The following is a 20741-nucleotide window of genomic DNA, read 5'->3' on the forward strand; positions in this document are numbered from 1 at the left end:
AGCGCCGCCCACTGCGGCTCTGACGCGTGCGGTGCGCGCGCGGTCGCACAATGGGTCGGCAAACGAGCCGGTCAAAAGCGACCATGTACGCGTGCTAAGGGTCTCCACACAGACGTACGAACATATCACGGCAGGAACGCGCACCCGCGGAGGACCCGCCAGCAGCAGCCGAATGGCGCTCGTAAAAGTCCTCCGCACGTGGGAAGAGGAGGGGCAGACCACCGGGGCGTCGGAGTGGGCCGCCGAAAAAGCAAAAACAACGGACGGGGCCCCGAATGGAAGCAGCAGCCACGTGCTGCTCTGAGGCCGGGTGGGCAACAAAAGCCCCTACATCCGCCCGCCGGGGCGCACGCGGCAGCACACCGTAGTATACTACCGAGCAGGCGCGCGAAGGTGGTCCGGGGAGATTGGGAAGCCGTGGGACTCGGGCCGGCCTTGGGGTGCCCGCACGTGCAGCTGGCTCGGGGCGAGAACCCCGACTCCACTTCATTGGAGTCGGAGTTGCCCCGGCTTGGGTGGCGGGATATTCGGCACACAAACCGAGAATAAAAACGCAGAGCCCCGAGAAGGGGGAGGGTTCGGGTCGCCGGTCCCTGACCGAGAGGGTGCGCAGCTGGGCGAGGAGGGCGCGCGTACAAGAACGCAGCGGAGAGCGGGAAGCCGGCCAGCCAGCCACGGAGAAGAAAAGCGGAGCAGCAGCAGGCAGACCCTTTCCGGAAGCCGGCTTCACCGCACGAGTCCGCGCGGGCAGGCCCGCTCGCTTCTCCCGGCAGAGCGACGCAGGCCGGCGTTGGTGGCGGACGGTCGCTCCTGTCGGCTCGTCCGACGGTGCTTCTTCCCCGTTGCCGAGAGAGGACGGAGGCACGCAGCAGCAGCAGTGCAGCACTTGCGGCGCACAAAGCGCCGGCGCGCGCGCGTGGCCCGCGCGTGCGTTCCCCAGCGTCGGAGCTCGACAACGCAGCTGTGCGCTCCGCCGCCGTACGCCCCGCAGAAAACAAGGTGAAGGACGGATAGCGCGCGACGACACGGCAGTCCTCCCGTGATGCTCCAGTGCACAGCGCCGACGTCATGACGCAGCAGGACGCACCGCGCTGGGAGCCGCACGTTCTGTGCGTCGCCGGTCTCGCAGCACCAGCGCCGGAAGAAGACTACAGCGGCAGCAGCACAGGCGGCAGTTGCAGCAGCGACGCCACCAGGCTGGAGTCGGCCTCTTCTCACGGCGAAGAGGACTCCGACTCGGGGAGCTGGTGGTCCTACCCCTCCGAGTGTGGCTCTGTGGTCGAACTGAACCGAGCCGTCGCCGCGGCCACCAACGGTTTCGCCGGCGGCGGCAGCAGCAACAACAGGCACCACGATAGTACTGAAAACGGCAACGCTTTAACCAAGCCTTCGGAATACGCCACCGCTCCACCAGTGAGTTCTCCCGATCGGCACGACATAGTCATTGCAACCGCGGTCGTCTCCAATGACGCCGGCCGAAAAGCCCCGAATGGTGTTCAGCGAGGAGGTGCAGTGATTATTCCTTCGTCCCCAGACCGTCCTCCCAGTAAATCACGGTGTGTCAACGGACGATCGCGCAGCGCCAGCGACGACAACCCCCAGGATTACGACGCCCGTAATCGCGGAAATGCCAGCTACGCAGCTACCATTGCAATCGATCGCTCGATCCCTCAACGCGCCGCGCCTCCATCGCCGGCGTAGAAGGATTAACGACAGCTGACCACCACAACAGCCAGGTGAGAACCGGCAGCCGCGCGCTTCCGAAACCGGCGGGAAAGGACGTAAACAGCGGCAGAAGCGTCGCGATCCGCAAAAGCGCTCTCGCGCCAGAGACTCGACACAGCGCGCCATCTATTGTGCGTCACGTCACCTTCAAAGACCTCTCCTCGGCGTCATCTGGTAGCGACGACGATGACTATACGAGCGGGCAAGGCCGAAATCGAAACTCAGCTAGTTACCATGGGGACGATCAACAGAATAACGCCGAAGCTGACCTGGATGACTCGGGGTTCACTTGGACGGGGACAGCACTTCGAGTTCGAGCGATATCTCGCCCCCCAGCAGTCTGAGCTGGGAGTCAGCGATCGATAGCTCCAGCTCGCGCAAGAGCCACGGCCGCTCGGCGGACCAGCAATGTTTCGTCGACAGCGGCGGTGGCGACAGCAGAAACGGCACGCATTCACCTCCGGGCCTCGATGTGAAAGCCGCGCAGGAGTGGCTGAAGAGCGCCGGACCAAAAGCATGAACGGCACGCACCGCGAAGGGCGACGGCAATTCGACGCTGAGCTTCGTGCAAACAGAGATCTGCGTGTCTCAAAGCGTGAGGCGCGAGGACAGCTACGAGTACTACAGGAACGGAACGCGTATAGCCAAGCTCAACAACGTGAACCAGACTTCGTGGAGTGAAACAAGCAGCACCGAAACCACGGAGCGATGCACGCCCCTGGGGAAAAGCAGCGGCATCGAGAAAACTGTGATCCGGGAGCAGACGACGCCGCAGGCGAAACCGCACAGCAGCCAAGTCGATGACGCAGCCAAGACAAGCGCTCCGCCTCAGCCAGCTCGGCGGGTGCTGCCCTCTGTGGACGCGGCGCGGAAGCGTCAACCGGAAGCCGCGGCTCAGGGGCGCCAATCGGCGACGCGGGAAAGTGGGAAGCAGAAGAAAGAGAGCGCCGGCGGCGGTGGAGTAAGGAATGTCGGCGGCAGCGTGAACCCAACCGTCGTCTCCAGTGCGGCCAACGACGCCTGTCAGCAGCGCGACTATCATCGTTGCAGGCAGCAGAAAGCGGCGCAGCCTCCGATCACCGCGTACGACGACGAAGGCACATCTTGCGACTTGGAAGACGAAGAAGACGGCGCCGCTGAGCGACAGCTACTCGAGGATGAAGATGTAAGTTTTTCTTTTCGAAAGCCCGCCGGCCGCGCACCACCAGAAGCAGCGAGCGGGAACAGTGAGCGCGACAGCAACATCGCGCGCCGTCGCGCGGTCCCGCGGCGGCAGCAGCACGGCGGAGCCCAGCCGCGCGTCCGCGCTGGCTTCGGTGCGGGCGCAGTCGCGCGATCCGTTTCTCGCGCTGGCCGTGGCCACGGCGAAAGCGGCAACCACGGCGAGCGCCGAGGCGTCGCGCGAAATCTACGCCGGGTGCAAGCAGTTCGCTCCCCCCTCCAGATCTGGACGTGGTGGTGCGCACAGCCTGCTCGGTCGGCGGCTCCGAAGACGCCGTCGACCGGGCGAGGCACGCGCGAAGTCAGCCTAGCGATGACATCGTCTCCGTCTCTTCCTCGCCGGTGTACCGAGTTGGGGGAACATCGACCCGCTCCGACGTCCGTCTCCCGACTCCCGTGCGATACAAGGAGTTCTCTTCACTACACCTCAAGAAGTCTGGCGGCGGCCGAGAACATGCAAACGGCCACTACGGAGAAGGCGACGTGTCTCCTCTCTTGGAGCGGGAGCCGCTGCCCTGCGAGCAACGCTCTTTTCACGTTCACTCGGACGTGCTGCCAAGCCGAGCGGACAGTTCGCCCCCGACAAGCTCCACGCCGTCCCCCGTGCTTCTCGAAGATCGCGTGCGTGTTCTACAGACCCCTGTAAAGAGCAACGCCATCATCGTGGACAACATTCCTGACTCTGACGACTGCGATGGGCCCCCGATAACAAGCACACCGAAAGTGAGCAACGGCCACTGCAGCAACAAACGTCCTGCTACGCTTCCTGTCAACGGAGCAGCGGGCTCTGTTTGCCACCGCAAGCCGCCACCTTTCCCGCAGCAGCAGAAGCAGCTTGCGTCGCAGCCGTTGCTGCTGCGGCCGCCCAAGCCAGTGCCCCCTCCCCGTTCGCGGTCCCCACTCGACCCAGCCGAGCATCTCGAGCGCATCACGGGCTACGCCACGGCTCGTCGCCTCGCACAGACTCTGCCCAAGCCGCAAGTGCAGCTGCCCGAACCACACGTGTCGCCCGCCTCTGGTCGCCTGGTGTCATCGCGGCGCCGCTTCTTCGAGAACCTCCAGCGACAACAGGAGCAAACCAAGCGCACCAGCGAGGCGACAGCCGAAGAGTCGGCGGAGCGGCTGCTCGGATTCCGCGCCAGCGCGCAGGCGGCGCGCGAGAGTCTGGCCAAGAGCTCGCCCGACCTGGCGGCGCTCGAGGCGGACGCTTGGCGCAGCCGCAGGCTCCACGATCGATGGCCGCCTCCTTCGACGGAGTCGCCGCATGCACCGCGCCAGCCGGCCGAACCGATCGGCAACGCCGCAGTGCTGCCGCCCCGGAGCCCGGCGCCGGCCGTACATCCCGACAAGTTCAACCGGCTCGTGGAGCAGACGCGCAGCCGCTACGCCCGACGCCGCCCGCCCGCGCACGATGAACGCCGCCGCAGCAGGAGCCTGGGCTACCTCGAGACCGACGTGGACACACTCTGCTGTCGCCAGGTGAAAGGACCGGCAGCCGAAGAAGAAGGCGCCCAGGACGCAGCAGACGACGCGTACCTGAACCGTGCGCGCAGCATGGACCGGTTCCTCGAGGACGGCACCGTGGGCTGCCCGCTGCTGGGCGACGACCAGCGGACCAAGTCCGAACACGAGCTGCGTATCGAGCGCTCCCTGCAGAAGCTCGAGCTGCCCGAGTGGTACACGCGGCGTGCCAAGCAGACGCCAGCCGAGACGGGTATCCTGCGGGCGCGGCGCGACTCCGCGTCGTCCGCCACCCGCGCTGGCTGGCAGGGATTGGGCAGCCGCACGCCTTCGACCGCGAGCCTGGCCGCCACCACTCCGGAGAGCCGCAACCTGGTCATCCCCAAGCGAGTGACAGCGCCAGACTGGCGATGCTGGCATGCGTCGCGCGAGTCCCTCACCTCCAGCCCTGGCTCCCACGACGGCTCCCTCAGCCGCTGGGGAAGCGTGAGCAGCGCGCCTGCGGCTGCTTGGTCCTACCGATCCATGCGGCAGCCTTACCTTGGCTGGCGAGCCGCCCCCAGCACCGGAACCACGACCCCGTTGTCATCCGCGGGCAGTCGGCCCGTGTCCCCCGGAGGCGGTTGGACTGCGGCCTTCGATTACACTCAGCAGCAAGATCAGCAAGAACACCGGCAGCAGCAGCAGCAGCAGTCACCGTGCATTCCCCGGGACCGCTACTCGTACGTTCAAGGCATCTACGGGGACGGTGGTGGTTGGAACGTGGACCGCGAGGACGATTCGGCCGCCGTCTGCTCTTCAGTGATCAGTGACGTCGGTGTTCCGTCTACGTCCGCGCCGTCGAACGGTGCCGCCAGGCCCGCCGTGTGGATGGAGTCTTCTTTCGTGGGCTCCAAACCGGGCTCAACCTCCTCGGTGGTGGCCGCTCAGTCGCCCGCCGCTCCCGCGCTCGGTGAGTACGGTCGCAGTGTCGGCATCACGCTCTGAGCGGCGCCACCGCATAGGCCCGGTCTGTCCCTGAAGACGAGCTCACGAGCACTGAGGAATCGCGCACCTTGCCATCCGGGCCTCGCGCGACGCGCGCATGGCAAGGTGCGACGGTTGTTACGCCCGCTATCCAAATTGCCGTGGTAGAGCATGCTGATTTGTCAGTCCTTGGCTGACAAGTTCGTAGTCTGAATGCGCGCGACAGCCGCTTACACCAGCAGGACGCTGTTTGTTCTAGTTGCGTTTCCCCACGTTCGTGAAACCCCTTGAAGGCGCACCTCTCAAACATCGTTGTGACTGCTTGTTGGAAATGTTAACCCGGTAGTTTTGGAGGTGTCTTCCGCTGCGCAACCATGTATGGCTGTCTTGGTGTACTTTTTGTTCTGCGACCGTTTGTGGTTGCATTTGACAAGCTGTTTTTCGGCGCCAATCACGTCATGGGAAACTGGCTGCAGATGCTTGGACTCTTGTGCAGGTGTATTTGGATGCTTCCTACCCTGTGTTGCCGCTACACGTATGCCGTGCAGCAGGTTTTCACATGCATGCACCATGTCTGACCACTCCGGTGCAGCGTTTTTACCTGAGAACGGCCGGCTTGAAGGGGTTTCACGCTTGCGTTGGGTGTCACATCATGAAAGCCACGCTTGACCGAAGTGCTCCGTAGGGAGTAAAGTGGGAACACTATGTGCTTCACGACCTTGCAAATATTTTAGCCCTCCCCACGCGCATATGCGGAAGTGCTGTGTTAATTCCCTTCTGATCGACTTTCGAATGTACAGGTGACTGTCATGAGTGGTGTGCCCTAAATAACGACCGCGCGTCCGCTCCTTTACGAGAGACTAGGGCTGAAGGCAGCGAAATTAACGGTAAATTTGCTGAATATTTGTAGAACGTCTTCGCGCGCTACGGAATTCCTGCCCTGGATAAAGCGGTGCTTTCATAAAAGTGACACCTGACGCAACAATCCTGGATTGACTTGTTTTTGCGGTGCGAATATGGGGCGATCTCTCGTTGCACAAAACCTGTAATCAAGGCTGCCCTACTTCAAGTAGCGACGCTCAATGAGCTTTTGAATCCTTATATCAGGCGAGTGGTGCTCTTGCGTGAAGGATATGGTCGGACAAACACCCCACAAGTTTCTCCCGCCATCTTCGTTCCGTAGCTGAAAAAAAAAAGGGGGGGGGGGTGGAACTTACTACTCTCGCATCTAAGCCTGTGCCTGATAAAAAAAGAAAGATAAAAGTAGTGTTGCTTCCAGGAAGCTCTCTAGGCGCGGAGGCGTTCCTCGATAAAATCGTAGTATGAATAGCGGTGGATTGCCTCTTGACATTCGATGTCTTGTCGCATTTCCTTCTGATAGTCGCAGCGTTCGCGTCGCAGGCATTTCGGGGCGACGCCGAACGTCGCTGCTCGGTGCAGATCGCGCACTCTAGAACTGCGCACGGCAGAGAATTCCTCTAGCGGCACGCACACGTTGCGAAAGCACCCCGCTGCAGCCGAACGAACCAAGGTATTGAAGCCAGGGAACACAATGGAGAAATGATGGAAGTGACAGTGATGTGAGCATTGTTTTGGGATCTTCGCCTGAGGAAGGAAAAAAGCCGCCATATTGTTCCCGGCGTTATGACTCTACACATTCTTCCCGCTTTAGGAACATGCGGTACGTGTTAGCGTGCGACTTTTCGCGCCGTTCGTTTTATATATATATATACATATACATATATACATAGATATTTGCTGTGCTGCCACAGTTGTTGCAACTTCAGTGTGTCGCCGATCATGGTGGTCTGCCATGTTTCCTATAAACTCGCCGTTCCGCGCCTGCCAAAGAATCCCAGCAATGGCTTTCGTGCCCCATTCTTTCGTGTACATATCGAATACAGCTGTCCTGCCACTGCTTTAGTTCATAATTTATTGAAGCGTCCTTATTCGCCCTTAGCTGGCCTTTGCCCTATGCTGCCGCCCCCCCCCCCTTTTTTTTTCATCTTTTGTCCGCTGTTCCTGTTCCTAGTGGCGCGCATACGTAATGTCAGAAAAAAAATATTATGAGGCAGCAAAGCTTATTTAAGCGTACGGACAAGTTACGATTCCTATGCTTACCATACGTTTGTTGAATGTGCTTTTCGCATATAAACAGTGAGAGTTTGTTTCGCTTAGATGCCTAGACAGCCGTCTTGGTCTTCGCAAAAAAAAAAAAGAGTATATATAAATATATATACATACACACATATATATTATATAGTGTCAGGACTGTCACCAGACCAATCTTTCAGCAGCGTTCCTTCTTGTCGTACCACTTTTGCCTTCATTGTTCCCACTCTGGGCTGTAGTGGCTGCGGAAGTGAAGCGTTTCAAGCGGCGGCTAGGCATTTCTTTAGCAACTCTGCAGCCCAGGAATTGCAGGATGCCCGTGTGCTTCGTGCGCCCGTTTTCGGCTTGGCGAGTGTCGACGCCGCGAGCCCACTCTTACTTCATCCCACACTGCCTCATGCTCTTGCATGTTGTTTATATACATGTATAAGGCAAAGGATTAGTCGGTCATTAGCGACCAGTGCATCGTGGAGAGAGGTTTCGCGAAGCCGGCCGTCGAACGCTGAAATGCTCAACACTGGTTGAGAACAAGCTGCGGTACGTTTCGCAGCGTAATCAAAAGAGAGCCGGCAGGCGTTTGCTAAAACCTTGGTCGTTGATGTCTGGTGAGAAGCGACCACCTCGTTTGTACGTGGCCTTTTCGACCCCCTTTCATCGCGCCCTCCGTCCTTAGTGTTGTTGCCCAATTCGTGGCGGAGTAAGTGAAACCTGCGAACCAGTCAGAGCAGTGTTTCTAGCCGCAGGCTGCGAATCGCAGCGGGTCGGTAATCGTGCGAGTAGTGGCCGCAAACCTTCTCACATCAACCACGTGTAGCGTAACTCGGTGACGCGCACAAGTCCCGCTGCCACCTCCTTGCGAAGCTTTCTTGCTGGTAACTCTTCGACACTCAGCAAAGGCGCGGTGATCCGAGGCCTTTGGGAAAGTGTCGCCAAAAGACCGGTTTCGTTTTGGTAGGAGCGCTGTCAAAACGTTACTGCCGTTGCAGACGCTTTAGCGAACGAATTAAATCACGGTCGGTTAGAGAAAACTCGGCCCGTTCCTGCAGATAGCGAAAGTGTTTCATAGGGTCCTCTGCTGCTACCACTGCTGCTGCCGCCTTCAACTTCCGTTTGTGCATCTGGCCAAAGTTTCTTGCGTGAGGTCTGCGCTAGATTATTCGATTTCGGTTCTAGTATTTTTTTGCGTTATAATTCGATTTTAATTCTTGTATCAACAAAACTACGCCCTCAGATAGTGCACTAAAAAGTGAATGGGCAAACAGTCGCCTTTTCCCGACTCAGCAGCCTTATAAGCCCGAGTTTTTTCAAGCCCTGTCTCGTTTTGCTCCTCGGCCAAGTGCGTCGTGATGCAGCGCATCGAAGTCGTAGCAAAAAGGAAATAAGAAACAACACAGATACTTGTTGCATGTCTCTTCTTAATGGAGTTCTCTGTGTTTCGTGCATGCCCCCGCGAAATCAAAGTAGGAAGGAAGAGGGAAAGGATGCGAACATCCCGAATCACGCGCGAAACCGGTCGTAAATCTTACTCTAGGTAATCTTGCTGCGCCGGTGGCTTTTATGCTAACCGTAAAGATAGTCTAGGCATGCGAGAAGGTACCTTTTCAGTTGCGCGACACAGGGACCCGTTAGCGGCCACTACTTTCGCGCTTGACTCTCATTTATCCGCTACTCTTAGCTTTGGGGGTGTTGACACCAAGGCGTTTGCATCTCTGTACCTTTCAAATAGTCTCGGTGATGTCGCCGCTGGTTTTCGTTGTATCGTTTTCTGGTTACTTTGCAGAAACAAGCAAGAAGCACTGATGATCGATTTGGGAATAACTCATCGATCTATCTGAGAAGTTCCTTGAAAAAATAAGTTTCCTTCGCGGAGTTTGTTGAGCGCGCTTCCGTCCTTTCCTGAGTTTCCAAAAGGATTTTTTTTTTAAATTTAGAACCATCTGTTTACTGTCGGGCCCGCCTGACCACGTGAGCTTATTCCGACTCCGCCCCCTGAGAAACACTTCGCGAGTGGCAGCCTCCTCTTTTAATTTCGTCCGCTCCAGGGAATCCCTCCGTTCCGCTGCCCCGCGCATCTCGCACAGGAACGAGAGCGCGGCGATTCGCCTCACCAGTCCTAGCGCATTCTGGGAAGCAAAACACTGGCGACACCATTTATCGGCTGCTGCGTACACACTTCCGCGCGTATCGTGCGCGTTAGGGCAATGCGGGGACGGCGGGGGGTGTTGCTCTGTGTGCCGTTCGTTGACTGTTCCGCCTGCTGCGCTCTCGCCCAACCCTATGCGCCCATTCTCTCCCCTTCTTTTCGCGGACGCCTTGTGGTCGTCGTCGGGGGCGGTCTACGTTAGCTTTGTGACGACTGGGACACATTGCATTGCGCCGAAAAGGCAGCGAACAACGGGCGAAAGCAGCCGTCGTTCGCTCATCGACTGAGCAAACGACGGGGGAAAAAAATAAAATGCAGCAAAGGGAAAGCCAACCGGGTGCGCGAGCGCTGGCCTGTTGTTTGTGTTTGTGTTTGTACTGCGACCGCCTACGTTGTGCGTTTACTTTCCCCCTTTCTGTTTCGTCTTCATCTCGTTGGTGTTCATATTTGTGCGGAGTTTCCGAGACTGGTGCCGACGACGGCAGGAGGAGGGGAGTCCCAGGGTTTGGGAGGGGATGGACAAGCTAAACTTGCCGTCTCCTCTTGTCGTCTCGCTGCTAACGTGCTGCTGCTGCGCCATGTTGTTGTTTTTGTTTGCCGTTTCTCTCTCCTGGCTGTGTTTTGTCTGTTCCTGTAAGAGTGCTGTTCGTCTCGGCTACACGCGCTGCTCATCTGGCGCTGTCATCTTCGGCACGCGCGCTGCTCTCGATGTGGCGGGATAATTTAGGACGGCGTGGCTGCATGCGTTTGATTGGCGGATAGCGGCGGCGCATTTTTACGAGCCGTCATGTGAGGCACCATGTTTTAGTAATCGCTGCTGTTGACCGAAGTCGGGGACAGTAGTTTTTTTTTTTTTTGCATTCATTCATTACGAAGCTATGTAACTTCAGTACTCCGCCCAACCCCGCATCCCCCCGAGAACCCTTAGCGAGAAGCACACGAAGGTGCACTACAAGCTCACGGGTGTAGCCGAGACGAATAGCCGTGTTCATACATACTGTGCTGCTGCTGGTGGTGTGTCTGGTTGACGTTGTTGGCCTCTTCTGCGTATGTGCTGCGTAAATTGCGTGTATACGGCGTGTTTCGCGAGAGAACGTAAGAAAAAGAGTGAGAGTGTTGCGCGCGAGAAAAAAAAATGAGAGAAAGAGAAGCAAGAGAGAACTTGCATAGTGTAGTGTTGCTCACGTGTATACCCGCAGTTGTTTATTTTAAATAATGAATAAAAGCCATATTTCCCCTTTGTTCCCTGTGTTCTGGTGATGGCATCCCTGATCTTGTTCCGTCTCCCGCTTTCTGTATGCCTCACTTTCCTCTTGCCGTCGCCGCTATTCTCTCACGCATATCGTGAAAGGGTGCTTTAGAACACTTTGTTTTAAACCTGCCCCAAACTACTCGCACATACGCGCTTTTAAACGCAAAGTCTGCGCTGCCTCCGAACAGATCAACAGATGCAAACGTTCGGCCAGTCACGACGCTTTCGTCTAAATTTGCCCCACTGGCGCAAAACGTTTCACTCCGGTCGATCCGTTGCAACAGCTGTCAAGGACACACACACCCACAAAGAAGATAACTTTGCGCTGTTCGGTGCTAGTGTAGTTCTCCTACATCACTGACATTGAAACGCACTGTTTGAGGGGCCGCCTTTCGTTATGAACCCTAGGCATTTAAGCGCTGTATTCGAACGTGCGAAAGGAACTTGGACGATTGTCTCAATTGCCGCTGGTTCTTGTACTTGGGTCTCATCTCCTCTATATGTCTGATTTTTCTCTTACCTCCCAGACACGTTGACTGCTTGGAAGATTCTTATACCTTACTCTTTCTCCTTTTATTTCCTTCTCGGTGAACGCCTCTCGCGAAATCGTGTTTTAAAAAAAAAAAGGCGTCTACAGAGCCAGTCCTTAAAAGGATCTTTCCCCCGTCAAACATTTCATTTTTCGCATTCTCTACCGGGTTCATTGAGCTGCTTTAGCACATTGGGCACAAGTCTTCTGTCCTTGGTTGAACATTGTGTCGTGCTGTACACTTTTGTTTAGTCCATCTGCTCATGGCGTTTGTTTATTGCTCATTTCGGAACCTGCTGAACGTCCTGTGTTTTGTTTCACTGGCTATGCTCTGTCCTACTGTGCTTGCGATCTGTGTCGGTTCTGAGGGCCGCAGCGATGGCCCGTTGTTATACCCGCCTTCCTTTTACTGTATCCAACCCACTCTTGCGTGTTGCTGCATCAGCCTCACCGGGGCTGCCCTGTGTATGAATACGTGAATGAATAAAATAAAGGGTTCAGTGGGGCAGAAGGTCGACAGTATCGGACGTTCTGGCCCGCTGCGCCATTTCTTCGCGTGAAATCTTTTGCCATGAAATCTTGCGGTGAGTAGCACACACAGAATGAGCAACAGTGCCGCACACTATAATCGGGGCTCATTTCGCCGGGATCCGCACATTCACATGCGATATATTAGGGGGCGCCGAATTCGCCGCCCGATATGTGCCTCCTTTCTCTGTGGTATACGTTGCGTTCACACGCTCACAGAGTGATGCTATGTGGCGGCGAGGCGGCTGCAACCGAAGGTGTGTTGCGGCGGAGGCGACGTCGGTCTAGTCCTTTAATGTTTTTCCCCCAATCATTGTTTGGTTACTGTGTTGGTACCGACGTGATTTTCGTTTCTCTGTGAGAGTCCTGCTAGAATTTGTGCTTTTGTTTATTACGTATAGTGTTTACGAAGCCTCGCTTGTACAAAGAGCAGTGCATGCCATGGCTTAAAAACCTGAAAATATACTCGTTGCCGCAGTAAAGTATACAGTATGTGGTCCACGTGCTTTCCACTGGTCGCTACTTCAGATGCAGTGGTTGTGTTTATGTTCTTTTTTTGTTTTGTTTTTGTTTATTCCGTGGTCTTCTTTTCACGCTTGAAAAGAAATGCTCCATGATGGCGCACATTGGGCGGCAACAGCCAAAACTGCCGGTTTGAGTAACATTCGCGCATGGGAGCCCTTCCGCGGACCACGCATCGCCAGCGGCTGCTGCACGTAGCCGGTGCGCCGTTCGCGTTGCGCGCGTTCGGCGTGCGGCTGCTTCCTTCGTGCGGATAAAGCGCTCTCCACCGCCTTGGCAATGTTTTCGGAAGAAAAGCTCTCTGGCGCCACGACAGAGAGGTCAAAGTGAAATAAACGCGCGTTACAGCGCAGTGGCCTTCAGGGACTTTCAACGGATACACGTTTCTCGCTCACATTTCGCACTTTACTCTCTCCCGACTAACGCACATAGCACATGAATTCTGGCCATCTTGTGCTCCTGTGCGGTAGGCTAGGAAGCGACTCGAAGCAGCCTGTGTCGTCGTGTTTCATACGAGAAGTCGGCAGCGTATCGGCGCGTGGAAGAGCACACCACATGCGCCGGTGGAAGGGCCGGAGCGCACAGTGGTCAGTTTGAGACGACCAGGCGGCAACTGTAATGCTATACCTTACATCTAAAATTAGGAACCTGCGTTTTTACCCGTGTGCGTTTCGCCCGTGTGCTGTGCGATGTCAGTGCACGTTAAAGATCCCCAGCTGGTCGAAATTATTCCGGAGCCCTCCACTACGGCACCTCTTTCTTCCTTTCTTCTTTCACTCCCTCCTTTATCCCATTCCCTTACGGCGCGGTTCAGGTGTCCGCCGATATGTGAGACAGATACTGCGCCAATTCCTCTCCCCCAAAACCAAGTATTATTATTATTATTTTTACCGTATACCGCCTCCGCTGCAGCATATTCTAGCCGCGAGCCTTCCTTCTGATACGAAAAACAAAGGTGCATACGGCACGAGCGCTGACCACCCTTCTCCCTGTGTCGCTGTCCTTTGGCAATGTTTTTGATCGCAGCCTACAGTGAGCCTACAAAGCACGTGACACCTACAAAGCTGCGCTTAATAATAATTGGTTTTTGGTGGAAAGGAAATGGCGCAGTACCTGTCTCATATATCATTGGACACCTGAACCGCGCCGTAAGGGAAGGGATAAAGGAGGGAGTGAAAGAAGAAATGAAGAAAGAGGTGCCGTAGTGGAGGTCTCCGGAATAATTTCGACCACCTGGGGATCTTTAACGTGCACTGACATCGCACAGCACACGGGCGCCTTAGCGTTTTTCCTCCATAAAAACGCAGCCGCCGCGGTCGGGTTCGAACCCGGGAACTCCGGATCAGTAGTCGAGCGCCCTAACCACTGAGCCACCGCGGCGGGGCTTAAATTTCTCTTTAGGGACTCTCGTATCGTCATTATTGTATTCTTTTTTTTTCTTTTTCATTGTGGACAGCAACCACATTGCCATTTTGTGGCAGTCTGTCTGTAAGGTTCCGATTCTTTTATACATTTTTCTTCGCGGCTGCCTGTGTGCAAACGCGACTTTTGCCGACAGCGGTGCATCCTGGCAGAGTGAGGACGCAGTGGCGCCACCTGTGTGCTCAGCACCCGCGTCGTTTGTCTTGCCGCCGCGTTCGTGCATGCGAGCCACAGGTATACGCAGCATGCGCTCCGAGAATAGCACCGGGCCGATCGACCCGCCGTTTGCATGCTAAGAGCCCCTTCTAGTTGGCACAGCACGGAAAACTGGGAAGCTTTCCATTGCAACCACCGACGCCTGCAGCTTTGTTGTCGTCTAACCGATCGAAAAAGCCGCTCTGGATCGCGTGTCCTTCTGTTTTCTTCTTTCCTTTCCTCGTTATTTTTAAGTGACAATGAACCCGAGCAGAATTATTCGTTGCGCCCGAATTTGAGAAACGAAAATGCGATGCAGTTACGTGTGCGAGGAAGCTGCTTAAGTATGCAATGTTGATGGCGCCTTTGCCACGGCTTTCGGCTTTACAAAGAGATTGCTTCATTGAAGTCAGGATGTTCCTCTCTCACTGTCTCATTTCAGTTCTGCCCGTTTTTATCTTTGTCTTTCTTATATCTTCGCTGGCAGCGAAAACGAGGGCTTGTTTCCTGGAATTCAAACTTGCTGATTAATGTTTGTTTTTTTTTTTCGTAGAAGGCAAAAATTGCCGCACGCGGCTTCTCTTTTCCTCAGTCACCTCGGCCGGCCGGAGGTCGAAGGCTTTAGCTGACGGCTGTCGGGACGCCGCGGCTAGGAGCAGAACGATCACGTTGCGGCGAGGCAGAGTTGGGATGGTGTCAGGCCATCTGCACCCTTGCAGCGTGTATGGCTTTCGCCCTTCGTCGAGCAGCAGCGAGCAATCGGTCTCTGGTACAGCGAATCGAGTGGGAAGATAAATAGGAAGGAATGCCGACGGCGTCAAAGCCCCCGCGCCTCGAGTCGATGCTTTTGTATGCGTTCTTTTTGAAAGAAGAAAAGGAAACAAAGAAGGAGGCGAAAAAGTCGACTGAACGAGGTGGAGTGGCGGCGCTTGTAGACGAGCCGAGGCAGCGGGCGTGAAGGCGTCCGGGGAAGATTCCTGGCTCCCCGCACCGCGAGCGGCGCTGTTCGCCCGCGTGAGGCGCGCTGTATTGCGCGCCTTCCGAAAAGGCAGAGTTCAGTGTCTGTTCCCAGCTGCGTCGTTAGCTTGGCCCCACGCGTGTTGGAAGCATGCGTGATGCGGCCTTCTCTTCGGCGGCCGCAGTGGAGAGGGAGAGGTGGTGGTGTTGTAAGAGGTGCCGAAGCGAAATGTAATCACGCCATGCATCTGAGGGGAATGATAAATGGTATATGTCATATATAATTCCTCTCAATTCTTTGTTAGTGCTCATCAAAACTGCGGCGCAGTTCTCGATAACCTTTCGGAGCTCGGCATGTGCAGTGATTTGTTTTTCGGACTGTAGCTGCCGGCTCTGTACGATGCCGGCGCCTGTTTTAGCGTCGTTATTAAAGTGTACGGGATCTCGGCAGGAGTAGCGCTTCGTGCGTGGGCTAATCGCTGGCTAACTGCCCCCTTTTCCTCTGAGCTCCCACACCTGCGTAGTGTAATTCCTGTTCATTAACCCACTGACTGCGCCGTTTGCCGCTCAGAACCAGTTGTAGCAGTCACCACGTCGGCACAGTACGGCTCGTCCGAGTCCGAAACGCCGGCCCGGGCTAGGTCAAGTTTGCAATGCATTCGCCGTGCGCAGGGCGGTGAAGGCTGATCGTATCAACCGTTAGTTCGTTCGTCCCGTGAAACGGTGACGGAAAAGTGAAGCCCCGGACGCAGCCTGCGGGTGGCAGTCGATATGCAGCACGAAGCGGAAAAGCCTGCTGCGACCCCTCGCAGCTGTGGCATGTCCGCGTCCTCAGCCATTGTTCTTTCACACGTACAGGCGTTGGTGGAAGGGGGCACCATCCTCGCTGTCATAGGATGGCTTACTCGTCAACATAATAAGCCTCTCCTGAGGCCCTAGATGAGAGGAGATACCTGGTACGGCAGCCTTACACATAGAGGCATAATAAGGCGGCGAACCGGCCTTGGCTGTGTGTTTGGGCGGTCTACCATCCGGAAGCTACACGTAGGTTCCGTACTGATATCGACCGCATGGGACTGCTCAACGTGCGCTGACATCGCACGGCACACGGGCGTCTTTGCATTCGGAAAAGGAAAGCGGTGATTATCGGGCGTTCCTCTTGGGCGTGCAGATCGCGGGTCCCCAGTAGCTATCCCACTGGCGAGTTGCGTCCGGTCATTTGACGCTCGCTTCTGTAATTGCGGGACCATAACCGACCGTCTCGTGTGCTCCTCGGACTAGCGCGATTCATATCAGCTGCGGCGAATCCTGTGGCACCGTAAACGCACCTAGTCCAGTGAAGTTACGTGGCCACCGTTTTAACGTTGTTGTTTTTTTGACACGGGGAGTTCTAACGATCCGTTTTCCATAGAGCTCGTGCTTCCCCACACTCTTACTTTTTCTTTTCGTTAATACTGGCGATGCCCGTGGTGCTGCGTCCGCCTTAGAGATTACTGGCGAAATCCACTCGCTCCCGAAGGTAGCAAGTCAACCTAGATAGCCACCTATCAATTAAGTTGCCGCTCTGTGTTCTATTCAATGTTGACATTTCATCAGCTTAACGGAAGGCATCGGCGTACGCAGTGAAACCGCCCGACGGGAACTGAGTCGCGATCTCCTGAGCAAGCGACATCGTTATCCAGCGGAGAAGTACCTCAGTGATGCACAAATTTACGGGGCACTGAAACATAATCGTCTCCTCCATGAGTCGCATAGCGCAGAAAAGTCCCGAACAGCAATATTAAAGTGAAGGAGATCCATTCTTGTTCATTGTGTGTCTATTGGCTGTGGGCAAAAAAGGTCGCGATAATCGCCTTGGCCTCGTAGGCGGCAACGCAGCCCATATCCCCCCAGTGACTAGTGGCAAAGTCGTAGAGAAAGGAACGGCTGTAGTCGCAGCTCTACTGTGGCTCCTGCTCCAGGCGGTAACCCTCTCCTTCACGTTGCCCTCGATCATCGAGGGCTCCCACGCCGTAGTTGTGCGTCGAGCAGGCGTCGGCGGTAGGTCGTGTCACACACGGAGTAGGCCGGTTGGCAGTCACGCTCCTCCTGCAGAAAAACACCCAGTCGCCGCATCGGACTTCGTAGCCGAGCGGCCTAGTAGATCTTTTGGATGCTCGATTAAGCTCCGGCAAACGTTTTTCCTCAATTTTGCCCCCCCAGACTATTTTGGAACGCCCAGCGAGGGAGAGAGCGCTCAGGATGGCACGCTCAATTACACCGCTCACGTTGCCGGAGCTCACGGCGCGTCTCGGAGCTTCGAGGGCGTGCAGCGTTCGGGCCGTCGCACGTTCCGCCGTTCAAGTCGCCGCTTTCGGATCCCTTTCACTCCGGCGGCGATTTTTGTCGGCTCTCCTGATTTCGCAGCCTGCAGCAGCTCATGCGGCGTCACAGTCCCAGGTGACGGCTCTGCCGTCAGTGTCTTGCAGTAGCAGTTTAAATGACGACTACGCTGTTGCACGGTCCCGTAGTACGCGCGCGAAGCGGCACGCGGCAGTTTGCGTAACTGTAGGTTGTGGCGGCCCTCGATTGCCCGCTAACGTTAGCCCGCCTGTCCGGCAGCCCGTGCCAACCACCAGGCGTAACGACTGTACGTGAGGCATCCTGGCCGCCACTGCTTAAAAGATAATATTGGCACGAAATACCATTCAACCGAACCATCAAGGTGGTGGTGCATTAGGCAGTAGCCGTGTGGCTTCCGCATCCGACAACGTCTCTCAATGCAACAGTTCCGCAGGGACTAGTGGCGCCGCGTTAAATTTCAGTGTCATGGTGTCTGGTTGTTGCGTGTTGCAGGCGCCTTACATGATCTGCGTGCGTGCATGCGCATTAGCCATTCATATAGACAAACTCTCGTGATGGTATTGTTTTCGCCTCGCCGTGTCGGAAAGTTTTGTTGCACTAAAGGAACTGCGTTTTCTGCGGCGTAGTTGACACTCTAATATATTGTTCTGTACTACACTGTAATGCATAATAATATATGCTATATTATATTTATTGTCTCCTGAAGTGGTTAGCCCAGCTTCCTCGCCGAAGCGTCTGTACCAGTAACCGTTGCCGCTGACAACAACGAGAGTACTGGGCTTAACCATGATACAGGTGGCGAGGCCCTCTCGATCTCTGCTCGGCAACCAGGGACTTGTCGCTTGGTGAGCATCTGTCTGACGTAGTGAAGCCAAGTCGGCAGCCCGTCTTGACCTGTGCTGGCTCGAGTGTGCTTTGTAAATTATTGCGGCACGACGCCTTAGTAGAGAGAGGCTACGGATCGTTTCGTGGCCAGTGCGTGTTTCCTCAGCAGCATCAGGGTGTTCCGAAGAGCACCCTCTAGCTGCGAGCAACCCGCTCCCTATGCCATAGCACCGGGACTCGGCTACTGTTCAATCAAACACGAGGCGTCCCAGTTTCCAAGCGATGGTCACACTGTAGTTTCAGCGCTTGTTCAGAAAAAAAGGATAAAAAAAGCAGCACTGCATGAGTGCGTATAATTCATTTGCGGTGTAGTTTTACTTGCTGGAACCAGAAATAGCAACGCAGCTATGAAAGCAGCGAGCACATCGTGCTCAACACTTTTCTCCTCCTCGTTGGTGCAGCAGTCGCGCCAGCTCGCGAATGAAGCTTCCCCGCTCTTTTAGCGTCCTTCATTTAGGTACTAACTACATTACCTGCATTAACTTTTCATGGCGCGGTATGTCTCAGCGCGAAACACTGTCGCTGGTTGCGTGCTACGAAAGGCAGCCACACACACACACACACACACACACACACACACACACACACACACACACACACACACACACACACACACACACACACACACACACACACACACACACACACACACACACACACACACACACACACACACACACACACACGCACGCACGCACGCACGCACACACACACACACACACACACACACACACACGCGCGCGCGCGCGCGCACACACGCACACACGCACACACGCACGCACACACACACACGGCCAAACGCACGCGCGCACACGCACACACACACGCACGCATACACACACACGCACGCACACACACACACACACACGCGCGCGCGCGCACGCACACGCACACACACACACACACACACACACACACGCACGCACGCACGCACGCACACACGCGCACACACACGTGTGTCATTTAATTCTTCCGCACGACGCCTGCGGACGTTTCTTCTATCTAATGAGTCGCGCTGTTGCTGGATCGCAAAAGTGTGCCGTGTCCCAGGTTCCGAGGATCGATCCCATTCGGGCCCAGTCCCGATCGACCCGTCCTCGCGCGGCGCAATCGACGCGCAGTGAAAGCCGCCGCGCGTCCATTACGCGGGCTATAGCTATAGCTTAATCGGGACACGCGGGGAAAAATGTCGCTGAAAGCGACCGCTCCCCCGGAGATGGGCGTTGAATCCGGCATGCGGCGCATGATTGAAGTTTCGCTCTTCTCGACGCTTCTTAGCTTCCGTCAGAGAAACTGTTGCGCACGCGTGCCTGTCCCGTGCTCTTGGTGAATCGAAACGCGCTTAACCTGTGCAGAACGACGTCGAATGAGGGGACACTCGAGACCCCCCCCCCCCCCCCCCCCTCCGGCCCGTGACTTTGCTTTTCAAGTGGCTGCGCGACTGGTCATAAGACGCGTCAACTTCGGTCATGAAAACACATGCATGGAATTGTGCCTGCTTGGCCGTTTGCTTTGTTTAATCGTGCACTCGTAACGCTTTTTTTCTTTTCGAAGAACAAGAGCCCACTTTACTTGATCTGCGCTTTTAGAGCCACCAACTTATGCAATGATGTTGCGGCAAGAGCATCGAGGCTTCGCGAGGCATCCGGGCTCTTTTTGTCCGGAAAACTGAGTTTTATTCTCGCGTTTTTAATGCAAAAATAAAATGCAGGAAAAAGAAAAGAATCAGTGTAAGTGTTAAACTGACGCTACATAGAGTTATCTGCTACGCTCGCACTACAATGAAGAGCAAGAACAATTGTTTTCTTTCGTCCCGTTATCCTTGCTGCGGAGTTTTCGGTCCAAGTTATGCATAGTCGTAGTTGTGCGCGGCGCAGTATAATTTTGCACCTGGTGTTTTGCATTGCACTGAATGATCGGGCAGTGTCGCGGTACACGTATGTTCGCAACAATGCCAGTCCTCATTTCGTTCCTTGCCTTTTTCTCTCTCTTTTTTTACCCTTTTTTTATTTCGTTACAGTTCACATAACGATCGTGTATAAGGCAGTCAGACAGCCGTCAGCGGCTCCGTGTCCAGAGGCTACAAAGCCGCTCCACACTCCGGCAACTGAGCCGAACACAGCGGTACACGCCACTCACTGACCTCTAGCGGCGTGGCCAGAAGATGCTGCTTTTGTTACTCCTTTATTTCTCTCTCACTCTCGCCTTCACTATACTTTCCAGATTACAATAAAGGTACTTTGTAGCGCTAACGGTATTAGCACTGCACTTTAAACTCAATGCATCGGCCCTGGAGGTACACGGCTTTTTCATTACAGACCCATATGTAACGAGGTTGGGCTTCCAGCGGCCCCGACTGCGTTCTATAGGCCGGGAAAAGCCTCAGACACAACTCGTAGTGAAGGTGCTGGTTCGCGATGTATTAACCCTGCCGGACACATGCTCCTCGAGGCGAGTGGCTGTTCTAAATGCAACGCTGA

The 20741-nt window shown here is 55.7% G+C and overlaps 1 protein-coding gene across 1 annotated transcript; it reads left to right on the forward strand.

Annotated features, from left to right (window-relative positions):
* Positions 1 to 936: 936 nt before the first annotated feature.
* Positions 937 to 20541, forward strand: LOC144114611 (uncharacterized). The gene is given in 8 exon segments (XM_077648464.1): positions 937 to 1648; positions 1651 to 2012; positions 2015 to 2186; positions 2189 to 2262; positions 2264 to 2902; positions 2904 to 3158; positions 3160 to 5359; positions 20282 to 20541. Coding segments are annotated over 8 exon segments (4404 nt in total). The 5' UTR covers positions 937 to 1068; the 3' UTR covers positions 20404 to 20541.
* Positions 20542 to 20741: the final 200 nt, after the last annotated feature.

The sequence above is a fragment of the Amblyomma americanum genome, chromosome 1 (genome assembly GCF_052857255.1).
Source record: "Amblyomma americanum isolate KBUSLIRL-KWMA chromosome 1, ASM5285725v1, whole genome shotgun sequence".
Lineage (NCBI taxonomy): Eukaryota > Metazoa > Arthropoda > Arachnida > Ixodida > Ixodidae > Amblyomma > Amblyomma americanum.